The 16,644-nt window shown below is 45.0% G+C and overlaps 1 protein-coding gene across 3 annotated transcripts in view; it reads right to left on the reverse strand.

The window, feature by feature from the left end:
* The window catches only part of NR2C2 (nuclear receptor subfamily 2 group C member 2), a 103,974-nt gene that overhangs the window by 23,035 nt on the left and 64,295 nt on the right, over nt 1-16,644 (reverse strand). For all 3 annotated transcript variants that reach the window (XM_038740649.1, XM_038740648.1, XM_038740650.1), the window contains 4 exons: nt 11,263-11,373; nt 9,363-9,563; nt 4,632-4,734; nt 313-492 (listed from right to left, as the gene is read on the reverse strand). In XM_038740649.1, the coding sequence (XP_038596577.1) occupies nt 313-492; nt 4,632-4,734; nt 9,363-9,563; nt 11,263-11,334 (556 nt within the window). In that variant the 5' untranslated portion in view covers nt 11,335-11,373. The remainder of the gene's footprint in view (nt 1-312; nt 493-4,631; nt 4,735-9,362; nt 9,564-11,262; nt 11,374-16,644) is intronic.

Genomic DNA, 16,644 nt, shown 5'->3' on the forward strand with positions numbered 1-16,644 from the left:
ATTTCAGAAAGGTATGAATAATAATAATAATAATCATATTTGTTAAGCGCTTACTATACGCCAAGTACCGTTCTAAGCACTGAATCAAATCGCACAAGGAACCTATCTTCATTTGGCTTGGATCTCACCAGTGTTGCTAGTACCACGACAATGTAGCAACCTAGTTCACATAGAAGATAAAATAAATCTTAATAGTAAGTAGAGGGCTTTCTTTCCCCCCAAGAGAAAATTTAAGAACTGAAAACTTAAACAGCAGTTTTCACATTTTTACTCACAGTGGATATGCTATAATTTTTAGTCCTGGTTACTCACATTCCATTTTCATGCCCATCTCTAGGCACTTTTTAAGCCTACAAAATTGGCAGCGGTTTCGGTGATGTTTATTGATGATGCAATCCTGGTTGCTACGACAACTGTAGGTCAGATTCTTTCTTACACTCCTTTTAAAGAAACCTTTGCAACCTTCACAACTGACAGCCCCATAGTGCCGACCTAGAAAGAAAGTGCATATACACTTTTATCAAAGGAAAAATCATAATATTTTTTCCCAAGAACTGTTTCTAAGACAGGGCCAGTAAACTGACTGCTTAAACGGCAGGTGGAGTTTCTATCATTCATTCATTCAATCATTTATTGAGCGCTATGTGCAGAGCACTGTACTAAGCGCTTGGGAAGTACAAGTCGGAAGCATATAGAGACGGTTCCTACCCAGCAGTACATAAAAGCATTACAGATTTTTTTTTTAACTCAGAAGAGAAGGTGAATGGATTGGGAAGGGAGAGGACAAAATTTTGGGGCTTTTGGCAATCCGAAAGGTCCTGTAATACAGAAACTCTCTTTCTAGCTGACAGCAGGACCCACTTCGTTGGGAACAAAAACTCAACAATCCCAAACCCTGTCCGCTCCCTGACTTTCCCGGCACTCCTGGATGTAGACAGCACTACCATCCTTCCCATCTCACAAGCCTGCAACTTTGCTGTCATCCTTGACTCCATTCTCTCATTTACCCCACACATCCAATCCGTCACCAAAACCTGCCAGTCTCACCTCCACAACATCGCCAACATCCGCTCTTTCCTCTCCGTCCAAACCGTTACCTTGTTGGTACAATCTCTCATCATACCCCAACTGGATTACTGCATCAGCATCCTTTCTGATCTCCCATCCTCCTGTCTCTCCCTGCTTCAGTCTATACTTCACTCTGCTGCCCGGATTATTTTTGTACAGAAACGCTCTGGGCATGTCACTCCCCTCCTCAAAAATCTCCAGTGGTTGCCTGTCAACCTTCACATGAAGCAAAAACTCCTCACTCTCGGCTTCAAAGCTCTCCATCACCTTGCCCCCCACACCTCATCTCCCTTCTCTCCTTCTCCAGCCCAGCCCGCACACTCCACTCCTCTGCAACTAACCTCCTCACAGTGCCTCGTTCTCACCTGTCCTGCTGTCGACCCTGGCCCACGTCCTACCTCTGGCCTGGAATGCCCACCCTCCACAAATCTGCCAAACTAGCTCTCTTCCTCCCTTCAAAGCCTCCTCCAGGAGGCCTTCCCAGACTGAGCCCCTCCTTTTTCCTCTCCTCTCCTCCTCCCCTCCCCATCACCCCCCTCCCTCCTTCTGCCCTTCCCCTCCCCACAGCACTTGTGTATATTTGTACATATTTATTACTCTATTTTATTAATGATGTGTACATAGCTATAATTCTATTTATTCTGATGGGATTGACACTTGTCTACTTGTTTTGTTGGGGTTTTTTGTCTGTCTTTCCCTTCTAGACTGTGAGCCCATTGTTGGGTAGGGACCATCTCTATATGTTGCTGATTTGTACTTCCCAAGCGCTCAGTACAGTGCTCTGTACACAGTAAGCACTCAATAAATACGATTGCATGAATGAATGACTAGGCCAGGCTTGGGCCAACCAACACCTGACACTGCTTGGGGTCTCTAGCTACTTCAGGTGCAGGTGAGAAGCAGTGTAGCCTAGTGGAATGAATAAGGGACAGGAAGTCGGAGGACCTGGATTCTAATCCCGGCCCTGCCACTTGTCTCTTGTGTGACCTTGGATCTGTACTTGGATCTGTGACCTCTGGGCATTTGATATTCACCTCCGCCCCACAGCATTTACATACATATCTTTAAATTATATATTGTAAATTATTTATTTATATTGTCGGTCTCCTCCTCAGTGTACTCTCAGTTCGTTGTGAGCAGGGAACGTGACTGTCAATTCTGTCGTACTGTACTCTCCCAAGCACTTAGTGAAGTGCTCTGCACAAAGTAAGCACACAATAAATACCACCGATTGAGTGACCTTGGGTAAGTCACTGAACTTCTCTGCGACTGTGTTTTCTTTTCTGCAAAATGGGGATCCGATACCTGTTCTCCTTCCTCCTTAGAATGTAGGACAGGGACTGTGTCCCAGACTATAAGCCCACGGTAGGCAGGGACCGTCTCTCTTTATTGACAAACTATACTTTCCAAGCACTTAGGACAGTGCTCTGCACACAGTAAGCGCTCAATAAACACAATTGACTGAATCAGTACAGCGCTCAGTGCAGTGCATGGCACATAACAAGGGCTTAACAAATACCAGAATTTTTATTATTTCAGGCAGCAATCCCTGGACATTCACTGAGGCTATAAATTCCTCCAACCCAAAGGGACAATGTGATGATCCCGCCCTCCCCAGAATTGAAGCTGGGTTTCATCAAGTATGGATGCAGGATCTTGGCCTAAGTGGGGCTCTACTGGAAGCACACTACTGCCCTCTGTGACCTTGGCTGGAGGAGTGGTTAAAAATTCCACAAAGAACTCCCTACCCAAAGGACTCACTGTGCTTCCCCTGTATGATAATGTGCAGAATCTACAATAGAGTGTTCTACAAAACACACAGTATTGATTAGATGATGAATGGTAACACACAGCAAGCCATATAAACCCCGCGTGTCAAACATTTAGGCTGTGAGGTTGTCTGTGGGTCACAGGTGAAAGCAGAGAAGTAGGAGAGACATATTCCTGGACCATCAGTGACTGCTCTCCAGAGCTTCTGGGACTTTCGGAGGGATGCTGTGCTTTTCCCAACTGGAAACCTTTGACAGCAAGCAACTCCATAATGGAAGCAAAGACCCAAGCTGCCAGAAAAGGTGAGCTAAGGATGGACTCATTTTAGCCCCAGGGTGGCCAACGTCATGAACTGAATCACTCCATCAATCAGTCGATGTTATCAACTGAGCACTTATTGTGTGCAGAGCACTGTACTAACAGCTTGGGAGAGTACAGTACAAGAAGTTGGTAGACACATTCCCTGTACCACAAACCAAAAAACGTAACATGGCTGAGAGCTGCAGATCAAAAAAAAAAATTCCTTTAATGGAAAGGTGAGCAGGCATTTGGGGGTGGGGTGGGATGTGACAAGTGGAAGTGGTGAGGAGAGCTGGAGCTGAGGTGTGAGGCTGGGTGTCATCCTGCCATCCAGTTTGGGCCCCCAAAGTCGGGAGCACCGCTCCTCGCCAAAGGGCTGGACCCACTGCAGCCCATCACTGCTTTAACAAAATCACTTTCCTACCCAGCTTTTCACCGTGAGACACACAGGAAGTGAACAAGAGCTACAGGTGGCTCATGAGTTACAGTTTGGCTACCCTCGTCTAAGCCCCTATTTTCTTGCTGCCTGAGTGGAAGATGATCTGGGTGAGGGTGTTTCAGTAGGCGGTGCAGGCCCGGATCAAATCTATCTTGGAGGTTCCGGGGCTGGACAAGAGAGTATGGGTGAGAGACTTGAGAATTGGGATTGGGATTTATGGAACGGAAGTTCCTTTTTTTGCCACATCGTTCTTCTCCTTGGCTCGGAATCAGTTACACATGTGTGAGCTGCTTAGCCTGAAGAGGCCAATGTGGTTCACATCCACAAACTGGGATTTTCTTGTCTGATTCTGAGGGGCCAAGAAATGCGGGGCCCTCAGCAGTTGCTCCACTGTATCGGGATTAATCTGGTTCTCTAGTGGTGTGTATGTTTCGCTCTCTCTCTCTCTCGCCCTCCCTGTCCTCCCTTTCTCTTGCCACTGATCTTGAGCCAATGACCCTGCCCCTCTCACCTAACGCAATAGCCGCACAGCATGAATAAAGACAGTTCCATTTAATTTCACTCTGTTCTATTTAGTTGTAATGTATCAGGCTGCTAATGATTTATACAAAGAATCGATTAGTAATTTGGAGCCTGCAGACAAATGCAGAACCATACATACAGTCCATCAACAGGATTGCATGGTACTCCTCTTCCACCAAACACGCTGGACTGCTACAGAGGGGCACTGGTGTTTCTTCATACTTCACCTTCCTTCCAACTTTCTTCTTAGCTGCTGCCCCAACCACAGCAGTGAACTTTAACTGGTTTCAACACAAGCTCGCCATGGGCTGGGAATGTGTCTAGCAACTCTGTTATCTTGTACTCTCCCATGCGCTTAGTACAGTAGTACAGTTCCTCTGCACACAGTAAGTGCTCAATAAATACCCCTGATTGATTCCCAAGGAAAAGCTCTTTTTTCCGCTCTCTAGGAACAGCTTCCTCCCAATATCAGGATCGAAGTATTATATGCAGACTTTCTTTCCAACCAAAGGCAGCATTTATGTTGGCTTACCTGATGCTTTGTCTCCACAGACCACACAATATTCTACTACTTGGGGACGCTGGACATCTGCTTTCCCCAACAAGCGTTCAACAGAAGCGGAGTCTGTGACAATCTAAGAGGGAATTTGGGAAAGTGAGAAATGTGACATTACAATTGGATTACCACACACATGGTGTTGTTCCACAGAGAGTTTAAGAATTTGAGCAGGGCCACTGTGAACCCTCTAATGTGGCAGCTCTGAATAAGCCCTCAAGGATGCTTCTCCTTTGCCATGGAAAGAGGTGCATTTTGAAAGACATTATATAGATTCCGTAACTTAGAGATGTAGTCAAAAAGTTTATTCAGATTCACTTGCAAGTGGCAAGCTAGGATTCTATATGGGGCTGTTCAAACCTACAACTCTCTGCTTGCCTCCATCTAGACCCCAAGAAAAAATATTCATTTTTGGACATTTCTAAAACCAATTGTAATTGTACTCTATCTAAAAAAATTTCCCAAATTACTACCTTCGAGACGCATCTGAAATACCAACTACTAATTATGTTTGAAGCATACAAACCTAGCTAATACAGACCTATCTTTGGAGAAATATGAAGCAGAAATCTAACAATTGCAATTGCATAAACAAGGAAGGCTGCAAAACAAAACTCCAGGTCTAAACTGTCACAGGGGTTTTAAAGTAATTCAAAGTACCCTGGGAAGTGGGGAATACAGGTTTACTAATTAAAGCAGCAACTTCCTTTGAAGTGCACTGTCTGAAGTTGACATTTTACAGCTTTCAACTCTGATCCTTCTAAAGAGAAATCCTTTCCTTCCCCTTCAGAGAGTACTTATGCTCACAGCTAATGGTAATGAATCAGTTTGAAGTGCTAATCTCCCTTAGCAAATAAAAAAAAAAAATCCCCATGAAATATTACTCCACAAGTCTGTTCAGAATTACTGCAAATTTCATTGGTTTAGGTTCTCCTTTCCTCTTCCTTAAGCATTTTTTTCGATGCCACATTCAATTTAGCATGTGTTCTAACATGAATATTCACAAAAAGTCACCACTCCTTATAAAATAAAGGCTAAAATGACTCAATAATTTGAATGTATTAATCCTATATTCAATTATATTCTCCATTTAACTCTTGTGGTGAGAATTTGTTGTTATTCTTTGCAGCTGCTAGTAGTCCAATTTCTATTCGCTCAGCAACTCTATTCTCTTTTGTCCTGAATCACATCGTTAGCAAATAGTTTAGACAAAATCAGTTCTTTCTGAAGAATATTTAATTCTGCTTATTTATCATTATTATGATTTGTTGAGCACCTACTCTGTGCATGGCAGCGCACTAGGTGTATGGAAATAAGACAAAAGCCATATTAAATTGAAGAGAGTCCCTGACGCCTTGGAGTTTACCCTTTTCCCCAATCCGGTAACAGCAAGTCCACAGTATTCTAAATATTTACAAAGGCTGCCCTCCCCAGTTTACCCTCCTTTTCCACAAAGAAGCAGGGGCTGAAGCACCAACCTCCAAATGGCCAAGGTCCCATGGTGGGCCCCTTGCTCCATCTGCCCTGGGTCCCAGCCAGGACCAGGGCTTGGGCACCAGGTTGGCGGGCTGTCGTGGACAATCAACAAACCTTTTCTGGTCTTTCCCATACCTTCCCCAAGAGGAAGGACCCAGACCCACTATTTTTTCAAATCCCTTAGCTCACGTGAGAGTCACTCTTATTTGTATCATGAAATTCTTCTAAGTGGCAGGGCCATCCCGGCTTGAGCATCAGTGGCTAAGCACTGGGCTGGGATCCAGGGGACTGCAGTCAGTTGTCATATAGCACCACAAATACCTGACAGGGTGAGTTTGGGCAAAACGTTTCACCTCTTAAAATAAGGATAATTAGCATCTGTTCCTCTTTACCTTCGGAGGTTCATGAGAAGACAAATGTGCTTTGAACATTTTGAAAGAAAGCAAAGGAAGTTACAATTTAAAAAGCAGGATGGGGAAAGAATGTTTTTTCCATCAGCAGAAAAACTGACTTATAGTCTTTAAGAAGTTACCTGGAAGGATAGGTGTTTCATGTAACTGAGGTTTTAATGTTTTAAAAATGGCTACAATTTTTCATAATTTCCCGTTCCAGGACCTGTGGGAAAATATTTCTTGCTACTTGGAATTCTCAAAACTAAAGAGGGATAACTATTTTTTAATGGTATTTGTTAAGCACTTACTATGGTAGATACAAGCTAATCGGGCTGGACACAGTCCATGTCCCACGTGGGGTTCACAATCTTAATCCCCATTTTACAGATGAGGTAACAACCACAGAGAAGTGAAATGACTTTCCCAAGGTCACACAGCAGACAAGTGGTGAAGCTGGGATTAGAGCCCAGGTCCTTCTGACTCCCAGGCCTTTTGTCTGCCGAGAAGGGAATTCTACAGAAAGGGTGTATCTGCTTAAAATAGTGTATATGCTTAAAATGTGTATTTGTGACCTGGGGTCTGGACATTCCCTGTCTGGATAACTCCCAGGGTGCTGGGATGGTTCTGACAGCTAGTGGGTCTAATTCCATTCTGATTCCCCAAACCCCCTGGGGCTCCTAGGTTAACCACACAACTGCCCTCCTGGAGTTTTCTGGAACAGGCAGGAGACCACAGCAGATTACTCTAAGGCTCCTTGGAGCCTAAACTATATCAACGAATTTTTTAAGTGGTTTTTGTGGGCAGAGCACTGTAATTAGCACTTGGAAGGCTACAATAAAGGTAAAAGACACGATCTTTGCCCTCTAACAGGGGAGAGAGACACAACCTACTTTACAGATGGGAGGAAGAAGACACTAGAACGATGGATATGTGCACGAGTAGGTGATTATACAGTGGAGTGGGTAAATCAATATGTACAGGAGTGCCACAGGTGGTTGTAGGTAAGTGCTGAGGTTGTAGTTGGAGGATTGTAAAAGGATTTATAGTCGTTAAAGGGATTTTGAAAAGAAAATATAATCAGGCAAGGCCTCATGGAGGAGGTGTGATTTCACAAGGGCTTTGAAGGTGGGGAGAGCTGTGGTCTAGTGGATTTGAAGGGGAAAGGTGTTTTAAGCAAGAAGATGTGTGTGGGCAGAAGGTTGGGAGTGGGAGAGTCGGGAACGAGGCAGGTGAGAAGGTGAGTTGGGGACGAATGAAGAGTGGAGCTAAGGTGCAGTGACAGAAAAGAATGGGTATGTCAGGGGTGAGAGTTGATGGAATGAATGCCTTAAAGGTAGTGGTCAGGAGTTTCTGCAAGATGCAGAGAGGGATGGATACCCGTTGGGGGTTTTTGAGGAGTGGGGGAGATGTGTGCCGACTGATGTTTAGACTGAAGTATGGATCGGACAAGGACACAGCTGGAAGACTGTAAGCTCATCGTGGGCAGGGAATGTGTCTGTTTAGTGCTGTACTGTACCCTCCCAAGCTCTTGGTACAGTGCTCTGCACACAGTAAGTGCTCAATAAATACGACAGTGAATGAAAGTAGGGAGATTGCCAAGGAGGCAGAGACTGTAGTCTAGCCCCGACGGGAGGAGCACCTCGACCAGTGTGGAGGCTCTTCGGATGGAGGGGGAGGGAGGATTTGGGAAATGCTGAGACAAGCCAAACTGTACCCTCTGAAAAGTTCTGGCCTATCCCAAAATAGCTGTGTGACTAGGATTGTCCTTATACTGATGGGCAATCCTGTAGTCTAGGGTTTGTCAATCAGGGTAAATGAATCCCTAGGGGTTCTTCAAAGCACTGTAGGGGGTTTGGCCATTAAGGCAGCCAATGGTGACAGATAATGGGAACCAGCACAGAAGCAGATGATAAGGAATTGTTTTACTATCTTAAGCATTCCCCTCCACAAGAAAGACAGCTCTTCTGAGCATTTTTGTTGAGTACTTGACTACCGCATCTGCCTCCTCCCTGACCTCCCTACCTCCTGTCTCTCCCCACTCCAGTCCATATATCACTCTGCTGCCTTTTTTAGAAAACATTCAGTCCATATCTCCCCATTCCTCAAGAACCTCCAGGGGTTGTCCTTCTACCTCCACGTCAAACAGAAACTCTTTACCATGGGTTTTAAAGCACTTGATGAGCTTGCTCCCTCCTACCTTACCTCACTGATCTCCTACTACAGCCCAGCTCACACGCTTCGGTCCCCTAGTGCCAGCTTGCTCCCTCAATCTCTTCTATCTCGCCAACAACCCCTTTCCCACATCACCCCTCTGGTATGGAACTCCCTCCCCCTCCATACGTGCCAGACCACCACTCTCCCCACCTTCAAAGCCTTATTAAGGTCACATCTCCTCCAAGAGGCCTTCCCCGATTAAGCCCTCTTTCCCCCGACTCCCTCTCCCTTCTGCCACATCTGTGCACTTGGATCTGTAGCCTTTGGACACTTGATATTCACCCCACCCTCAGCCCCACAGCACTCATGTACTTATCCATGACAATTATTTATATTATTGTCTGCCTCCCCCTTTAGGCTGTAAGCTCCATGTGGGCAGGTAACCTGTCTACCAATTCTGTTTTACTGTGCACACAGTAAATGCTCAATAAATACCACAGATCGATTGATTTGTGTAAGCAGAGAGGCCTCCACATGAGGGGACGGGCAGACGAGTTCTTCAGGTGAAAGCAGAGAAACAGTTTCTTACCTACAGTTTCCATTACTGTTGCACTACGGTCACACTGGTAGAAACTTCAGGTAACAGGAGGGGTGTTAAGTCCTATTCCCTACCAATTGGGCTTACCTGTATTCTTCCTGGAACAATATTATCTGCGGTGGTGAAAATAAGCTGTTTGGCACTGGATGGCTCAGGTGATGCCAATATCACCTTCCCTGTTCCAGTTCCATCTGGACTGGTCAAGATGAACTGCTGCTTTGGAGAAACGGAGGAGTCCACTGCCGTCACTATCTGTATTTTCTGCCCTGTTTGCTGATCTGTCACAATCTATTTTAAAAAAGAAAAAAAAAACACAAAAGATTTCACGAGTATAATAAGAGATTTGCACCTTGCATTTCTGAAACAGAAAGTAACTTTTTAATTTAGCTATTTCTGTGGCTCCAGAGAATAAGGAGATGACCGCCAGGGATTTAGCCATTTTGTATTCAAACCCCCTGCTGGTACAAAATAAATAAATAAATAAATAATAAAAATCCGAAAGCTTAAAATCAGGTTAATATACTGAAATAGAATATACTTTAGTGGAGGCTGTGGCCAAAGTCTTCACTATATTAAGCACCACAAATCACAAGCTCTCCTGATTGACTGGCTCAGCAGCTTTTTTTTTGGCCGGGGCAAAGAGATGAGGAGGGAAAAAATTTCTCTCACTGTTTCAACTTATGTCATAACTAGAAAGAGAAACATCTCATGGGGCAGGAAATAGAGAAATTTGAATACTTGGGTTATTTCTATCCTGGAAATAGCTGGTGTCCTTTTTTTGAGACAGAGTAAAAACTCTCTTTGAAAGTTTTGACTTGAAAACTTTACCTATAAGATATTCAAACTAGACTATAATCCAGTGGCAGCACCTGCCATCTCCCCTGTCTTAAGGTCCCCAGAAATCTACTTCAGTGCAATTCCCACGACACACACTCCATCCCACTGCTCCAATCTTGCTTCCTCTCTCTTTTTTTAAACCTTGGTCCCAACCCTAGGCCTTGGACTCTTCTTGGTCCTGTACTGCTGGGTCTGGGGACACTGCTTCCCACCTCCAACACACTTGGTAGGATTCAGTTCGGTCCCATTTTACTCAAGTTAGGAGAAAAATTAGACCACGGCTCTTTTGTCTTGCTCACCCTGCCAAAACACCATCTCCCGTGATGGCAGGGAGCCTCAGAGGTTGGTAGGGCAGTAGGTAGAGCCTGAGCACAGAGTTGACACCGTAGACAGAAGGAGGAGGAGCAGGGTGGAAGATTTTGCTGCAGCAGAACATGCAGGACAACCAGAAAGTGGGACGACGTTTGAGGTTGCACATCCATTTGCACAGCTCCTCTGGCCTTAGGCCCCAGAGACCCTGGCTGGGAAGTCCCCATAATCTTTCCCTTGTTCCTTCTGCAGCAGCTGCCAACTCTGAGGGTTGGCTCCTGAAGGGAAACTCCTGGAGTGAGGAGTTTATGCAATATCATAAAATCTGTCATTCTCATTAAAAACTTCTTAATACGGAAAATGGAACGTGATAAGTCCTGGAAAAGTGTCTTAAGATCCTACTGCATCTTCAGAAACTCCAAAGAACATGGCTTTTTCAGGTGTAGTACATCATTAACCAAATACTGGGAAAGTTTGGGGATTTTTTTTAAAACGGATAACATGCTTATTTTGAAGAAACAGCCTCAATGAGAGCCGTATTTTGGCAGATTTCCTTCCCTACACCTGGAAGAGAAGTACAGGCAGAACTCACAAGTAACATGTAAATCTACCACTAATAAGCCATGATCAGTGAAAAAAGTCAAAGTCAAAAGCAGAGACAAATTCTATAACACAATTTTGCTTAGAAAAGTCAGATTGGGTCATGATGGTTTTCTCAGTAGAAATCTTCGGCTAAGTGTGGAACAATCCACTCCATCCTAGGCTACTTCTAGAGAAGATCCTGATTCATTCTTAGAACTCGCAAAGGGTAAAGTTACCTCAAGTTATAAGGTGCTTATACCTGAATGCGTTGTGGTGAAGCTACTGAAGAGTCTGTGGAGATAATCTGGATTCGCTGTGAGGGGTTGGTCATCACTGGAGATTCAGAAAGTGAGGTCTGCCCAGTCTGTACCTGTTAACAATCAAGAAGGAGTTTTATTGTATGCAATGCCTGAAACCCAGGAGCCCTAGGACAGAAGGCAACTCAAAACTGGGATTTCGTAAAGCAACTCTGGTAACTGTTTCCAGATGCCTGGAGAACTCGTAGTTATTGTGCTTGAAGGGCTGAAGGTAGAGGAAGCCTGTAGCCAGGTAAGCACAGGCTTCAAGCCTGTGCATCCCCCGTCCCAGGGGGTCCTAGCAGGTGACAGTCCCTTCTTCCTCTTCTAATTTCGACTACTACTAGACACTGAAAAAATGAATAGTAGTGAGATTATGTGACTTCAGCAAGACAATATATATAGCTCTTGTGAGAAGAGGCAGAGAGCAGGTCTGACCACTGGGCCTGTTTCTGAGGGCTGTGATTCAGGTACCCTCTGATGGAATGGGTTACAACCCTACCCAATCGACAAATTCAGAGAGTCTCTTGGCCAGGGTGCTTTGAGAGATTTCTTGCTCCCAAAAGGGCAGGTCAAAGGACCTGAAAAGTTGTTTGTGCACCCACAACATCAGCTTGGGTCATGATGGTTTTCTCACTGACATTTTTCAGTGTCTTGTGGCGTTTAGTCTTCTCTGTGAGAAGGTGAAACTTGCGAGGGGGAAAAGAAATAGGGTGAAATGAGTTCTTGGGTGAGGTGGAAATTGGTAACCTCTCTGGGTAGGAACCAGAAATCGGTGTGAAGATAGCCTTGCCTGCATACATCCTGAAAAAATGGAAAGCCAGTGATCGGGTTCCGCAATGAAAGTGTTGGCTTCAGGTCACTGCCACCTGACAAAGGCCCTTTCATGGTACGAATTACAGACCACACAACTGTGCAGAGGTCTGAAGGAGAAGCCGAGTGAGCTGGCTTAAAGCTACATCAGTAGCCCAGAAAAGGGAGAGAAAGAAGGGGGGAGGAGGAATTGGAACCAATTTTGCATGCATCTGGAAGCAATGGAAAGATTACCTACTGACTTTCCTTCGATGGGATGGTGGGAAGCCAAGAAAACCACATAAACTTTCAAATGAGAAAATCTGAAGTCTGGATCAGCCCATTTGAAAGGCTTTGGACTGGCACGAGGAAGCAAACCTTTTCCATGTGGGGAAGTAACCCACCTACTGCACTGTTTTCTGGCGGCCAGAAAGTTACTGGAAACCTGAACTAAGATGGCCAGCCTGGCTACTTTGATGATTCTAGACTCTATGTCAAGGGAGAGGTCACAGATTATGGTGGAGGACCCAATTCTGATCATGGGTCAGGAGGAAAGGACTGATACCCAGTCTGATCAAGTCAAATTTTGTTAAATCTGAGACCACTGAAAGCGTCTTTTGCCTCAGTCAGTAAGAAGCTATTGGGATCAACTTTTCTGCCACATACGTCAGCTTCACAAGAACCCCAGGTAAGAGCGGAATGAGCGGGGTAGTGTAGCTCAATAGTCTGCTCCAGGTGAGTAGGACATTCTTAGGTTACTCCCCCAGAACAGGGATTCCGATGGTGACGGAAGGGTAGTTCGAAACTATCTAAGGAGACAAATCACTTAAAAAAAAATGGTATTTGGTAAGCGCTTACCATGTCCCTGGCACTGTACTAAGTGCTGGGGTAGATACGAGATAGTCAGGATGGACACAGTCTCTGTCCGACATAGGGCTTAATCCTTTATTTTACAGATGAGGTAACTGAGGCTCAGAGAAGCAAAGTGACTTGCCCAAGGTCACATGGCAGACAAATGGCAGAGCTGGGACTAGAACCCAGGTCCTCTGCCACCCAGACCTGTGCTCTTTCCACTAGGACCTTCAATATTTGGGTGAACCACAATTCATGCAGACCAAGCATTTAATGGCTCATTCTGTCAACAAGAAAACTGTCTTGCCGGCCAGATATGAGGCAGTGAACCATTCCCCACCATCTAGAGCAAAACTGCATACTCCGTGGGCTTCCTGCAGAAGGCCCTGGGGTGGATGCCCTGTTTATTTCATGCATGTTTACTTTGCATGTCCATCCGTAGGAGAATGGGCTTTTTGGCTCAGGGAGTCTTCAGTGGAATTTCAAAGCATTTTAGAACTGCCCTCATCTGGTATTCGAAAGCAGGTCTAGCACATCTCTTGCAGGAGAAGATCACCAAGATGAGCCTTCTAGCCTATCAGTGAGGCTAAGGCTGTCAGGTATGGTGCCTGATAGAGTGTTCAGTTATCTGCCCAATAATTTTCTGGGTATCTTGAGAAGAGAAGATTGACGTGAGGATACAGGAGTTGGTTTTGATTGCTGGACAACTTCTCCTGCTGGAATGCTGTGCAAACAACAACTGCTAAGACTTCGGCTGGGGATCTTGTTGGGTGCGCCTAGCTCACCGTTCTCAGCCTCAGCCTCCAGTCTCTTTCCTTCTTTACTCCAAGTTATTTATTATTTAGATGTTGTTGGAAATTGGGTTAGAACTGCTGGTGATGATGCAGGATGTTCTTCTAAAACTTCTGCAATGTGACCAGTGAGAAAGCCTATCAGCCAGCCTTACTGCTGGGAATGAGGGAACTGGGGAGGGAAGAGAAGGGGGAATGCTTTGATGAAATATTTATAATTTATGCTCTCTGTGCTCACTGGGTAGGATTTGCCTGAACTTCACCAAAGATATTAAATATCTACCTTGGTTTGGGTCCATTCAGCCAATCTTATCCAGGCAATGGCAAGTACCCGTATACCAGCATATCACTCTGGCCACAGAGTTCATTCATTCATTCAATCATATTTATTGAGCGCTTACTGTGTGCAGAGCACTGTACTAAGTGCTTGGGAAGTACAAGTTGGGAACATATAGAGACGGTCCCTACCCAACAGTGGGCTCACAGTCTAGAAGGGGGAGACAGAGAACAAAACAAAACATATTAACAAAATAAAATAAGTAGAATAAGTATGTACAAGTAAAATAAATAGAGTAATAAATACGTACAAACATATATACATATATACAGGTGCTGTGGGGAAGGGAAGGAGGTAAGATGAGGGGGATGGAGAGGGAGAGGAAGGAGGGGGCTCAGTCTGGGAAGGCCTCCTGCAGAAGGTGAGCTCTCAGTAGGGCCTTGAAGGGAGGAAGAGAGCTAGCTTGGTGGATGTGGGGAGGGAGGGCATTCCAGGCCAGGGGGATGATGTGGCCCTGGGGTCAACGGGAGGACAGGCGAGAACGAGGGACGGTGAGGAGATTAGCGGCAGAGGAGTGGAGAGTGCGGGCTGGGCTGTAGAAGGAGAGAAGGGAGGTGAGGTAGGAGGGGGCGAGGTGATGGAGAGCCTTGAAACCGAGGGTGAGGCATTTCTGCCTGATGCGTAGGTTGATTGGTAGCCACTGGAGATTTTTGAGGAGGGGAGTAACATGCCCAGAGCGTTTCTGGACAAAGACAATCCGGGCAGCGGCATGAAGTATGGATTGAAGTGGGGAGAGACAGGAGGATGGGAGATCAGAGAGAAGGCTGATACAGTAATCCAGGCGGGATAGGATGAGAGCTTGAATGAGCAGGGTAACGGTTTGGATGGAGAGGAAAGGGCGGACAGAACAGCTGTAGTTAGAACCCACAGAACCCCTCGAAGTTTTCCAAGGTCTCCCAAATGGTTTCTGAGGCTCGATCCCAAAGAACGTTAGAGGCATTCTTCCAAGAATCTAAAAATATTCTTTGATACTGGATTGGGTGGGGAGGGTGGCGGATCACTTTCTTAACCAAAGCTGTGATTTCATGTAATTTGATTTATTTGGAAATCTACCCCAGAAGGGGTGTGGTAGATAAGGGTTTGACCATTGTCAGGTTGCAGAGTTGATGATGAATGGCGCCTAATCTCAATGAATGGGGTACAGCCGATCCACTATGGGGTTCTGAGGGCTGGCAACCGAGGCCCAGGCTGCGACCTTCCTCGAGAAAGGGTAGAAAGGAATGATAGTTCATCTTTTAGGGAAGGGTGATTCCCCACAAAGCCGAAGGCTGTTTGCCATCTTTAAAACGGATGGTCTGTTGCAACCCGGCTTGTTCCATCTTTTGTATGAATTCTAGACAGCCTGCTCCTTGCTGGGCGGTAGGTTATCCCACAGCAGCTGCCCCCTCCTCTTCCTGATCCTCTTCAACATCTACATAACTGTCTTCCTCATCTAGAGATATGGTTTAGGGGGAGGTCCCAGCAGAAGTTCTCAGGTGACATTAGGACCCTGAATGCGCCAATCCCTCCTGGCCAGGGGGAGGGTGTGGAGCGAAGGGTATGGGCAAAGAGGGTTTGGGTGTTTCTCTTACAGAGAAACTTTCTCCCAAATCTTTGACATACGGGTTGAATGCTTTTGCCATGATGGACTGATAGTAAACAACTTCACAAACACTGATCTAATTTTTCTTCTTAAAACCTCTACAATAAATAATTGCACAGGAGCCCGTAGTGGTTTCATATCGATACCACTGGAATTGTTATGTCGGATATGCTCAATTCTTCCATGATGGGTGCTTCCACTATGCCTTTTGGACAGAACGCTGCTAAAGAGTTAGAGAACTTTCTTCTGGCAATGGGTGTCTGTCGAGAGAGAATGTGATGCAGTGCTAGCAGAAAAGGCGTCAGTCAAAATGTATGTCCTACTGTATGAGGTTTCCTAAATATGATGTTTGTCAAGAACATACCCTTCGCATTATAGGAGAACTGAATGGATGTGGGCATCTGGGCACTTAGTCAAAACAATACAAAAACTTAGTAATAAAATCCTAACTTGTATGATTAGATCATTAGACCACAAGTCCCATGTGGGCCAAGGATTGTGCCCAATCTGATGATCTTGTTCCTCCCACCCAGCACAGAATAAGCACTTAATAAGTACCATCATTATTATTATCAACTCAAAAAGACCACCATGTATAATAATTCCATATTTCCTTTAATATTAGAGCTTTTGTTTCTTCCTATAGCAGGTGAACTTTGGCAATTATTTTCAGGAAATGTCATCACTAGAGGAATCTTGACACTGTTTTCCCTTTGTACATATCACTCTCATACACAGTCAACTATTAAATCTCAAATAAATCCCACCAAAATAATTTTCCAAATGCAGACCTACATGAAATTTATATTTTTCTAGCCCTATTTATTCATTGCCAATAATACCTGAATGTCCAGTTACTCTGCCAAAACATTCAATAACTCTCCTTCAATCTCTAGAAATGAAAAGCTGTCATCTTGACTTGATCAGTTTTTAACTCCTCAAACAATACTGAGTATCAAACGTGTGCACGGCACTGAACTAGGCGCTTAAG

The sequence above is a fragment of the Tachyglossus aculeatus genome, chromosome X1, assembly GCF_015852505.1.
Source record: "Tachyglossus aculeatus isolate mTacAcu1 chromosome X1, mTacAcu1.pri, whole genome shotgun sequence".
Classification (NCBI taxonomy): Eukaryota; Metazoa; Chordata; class Mammalia; order Monotremata; family Tachyglossidae; genus Tachyglossus; species Tachyglossus aculeatus.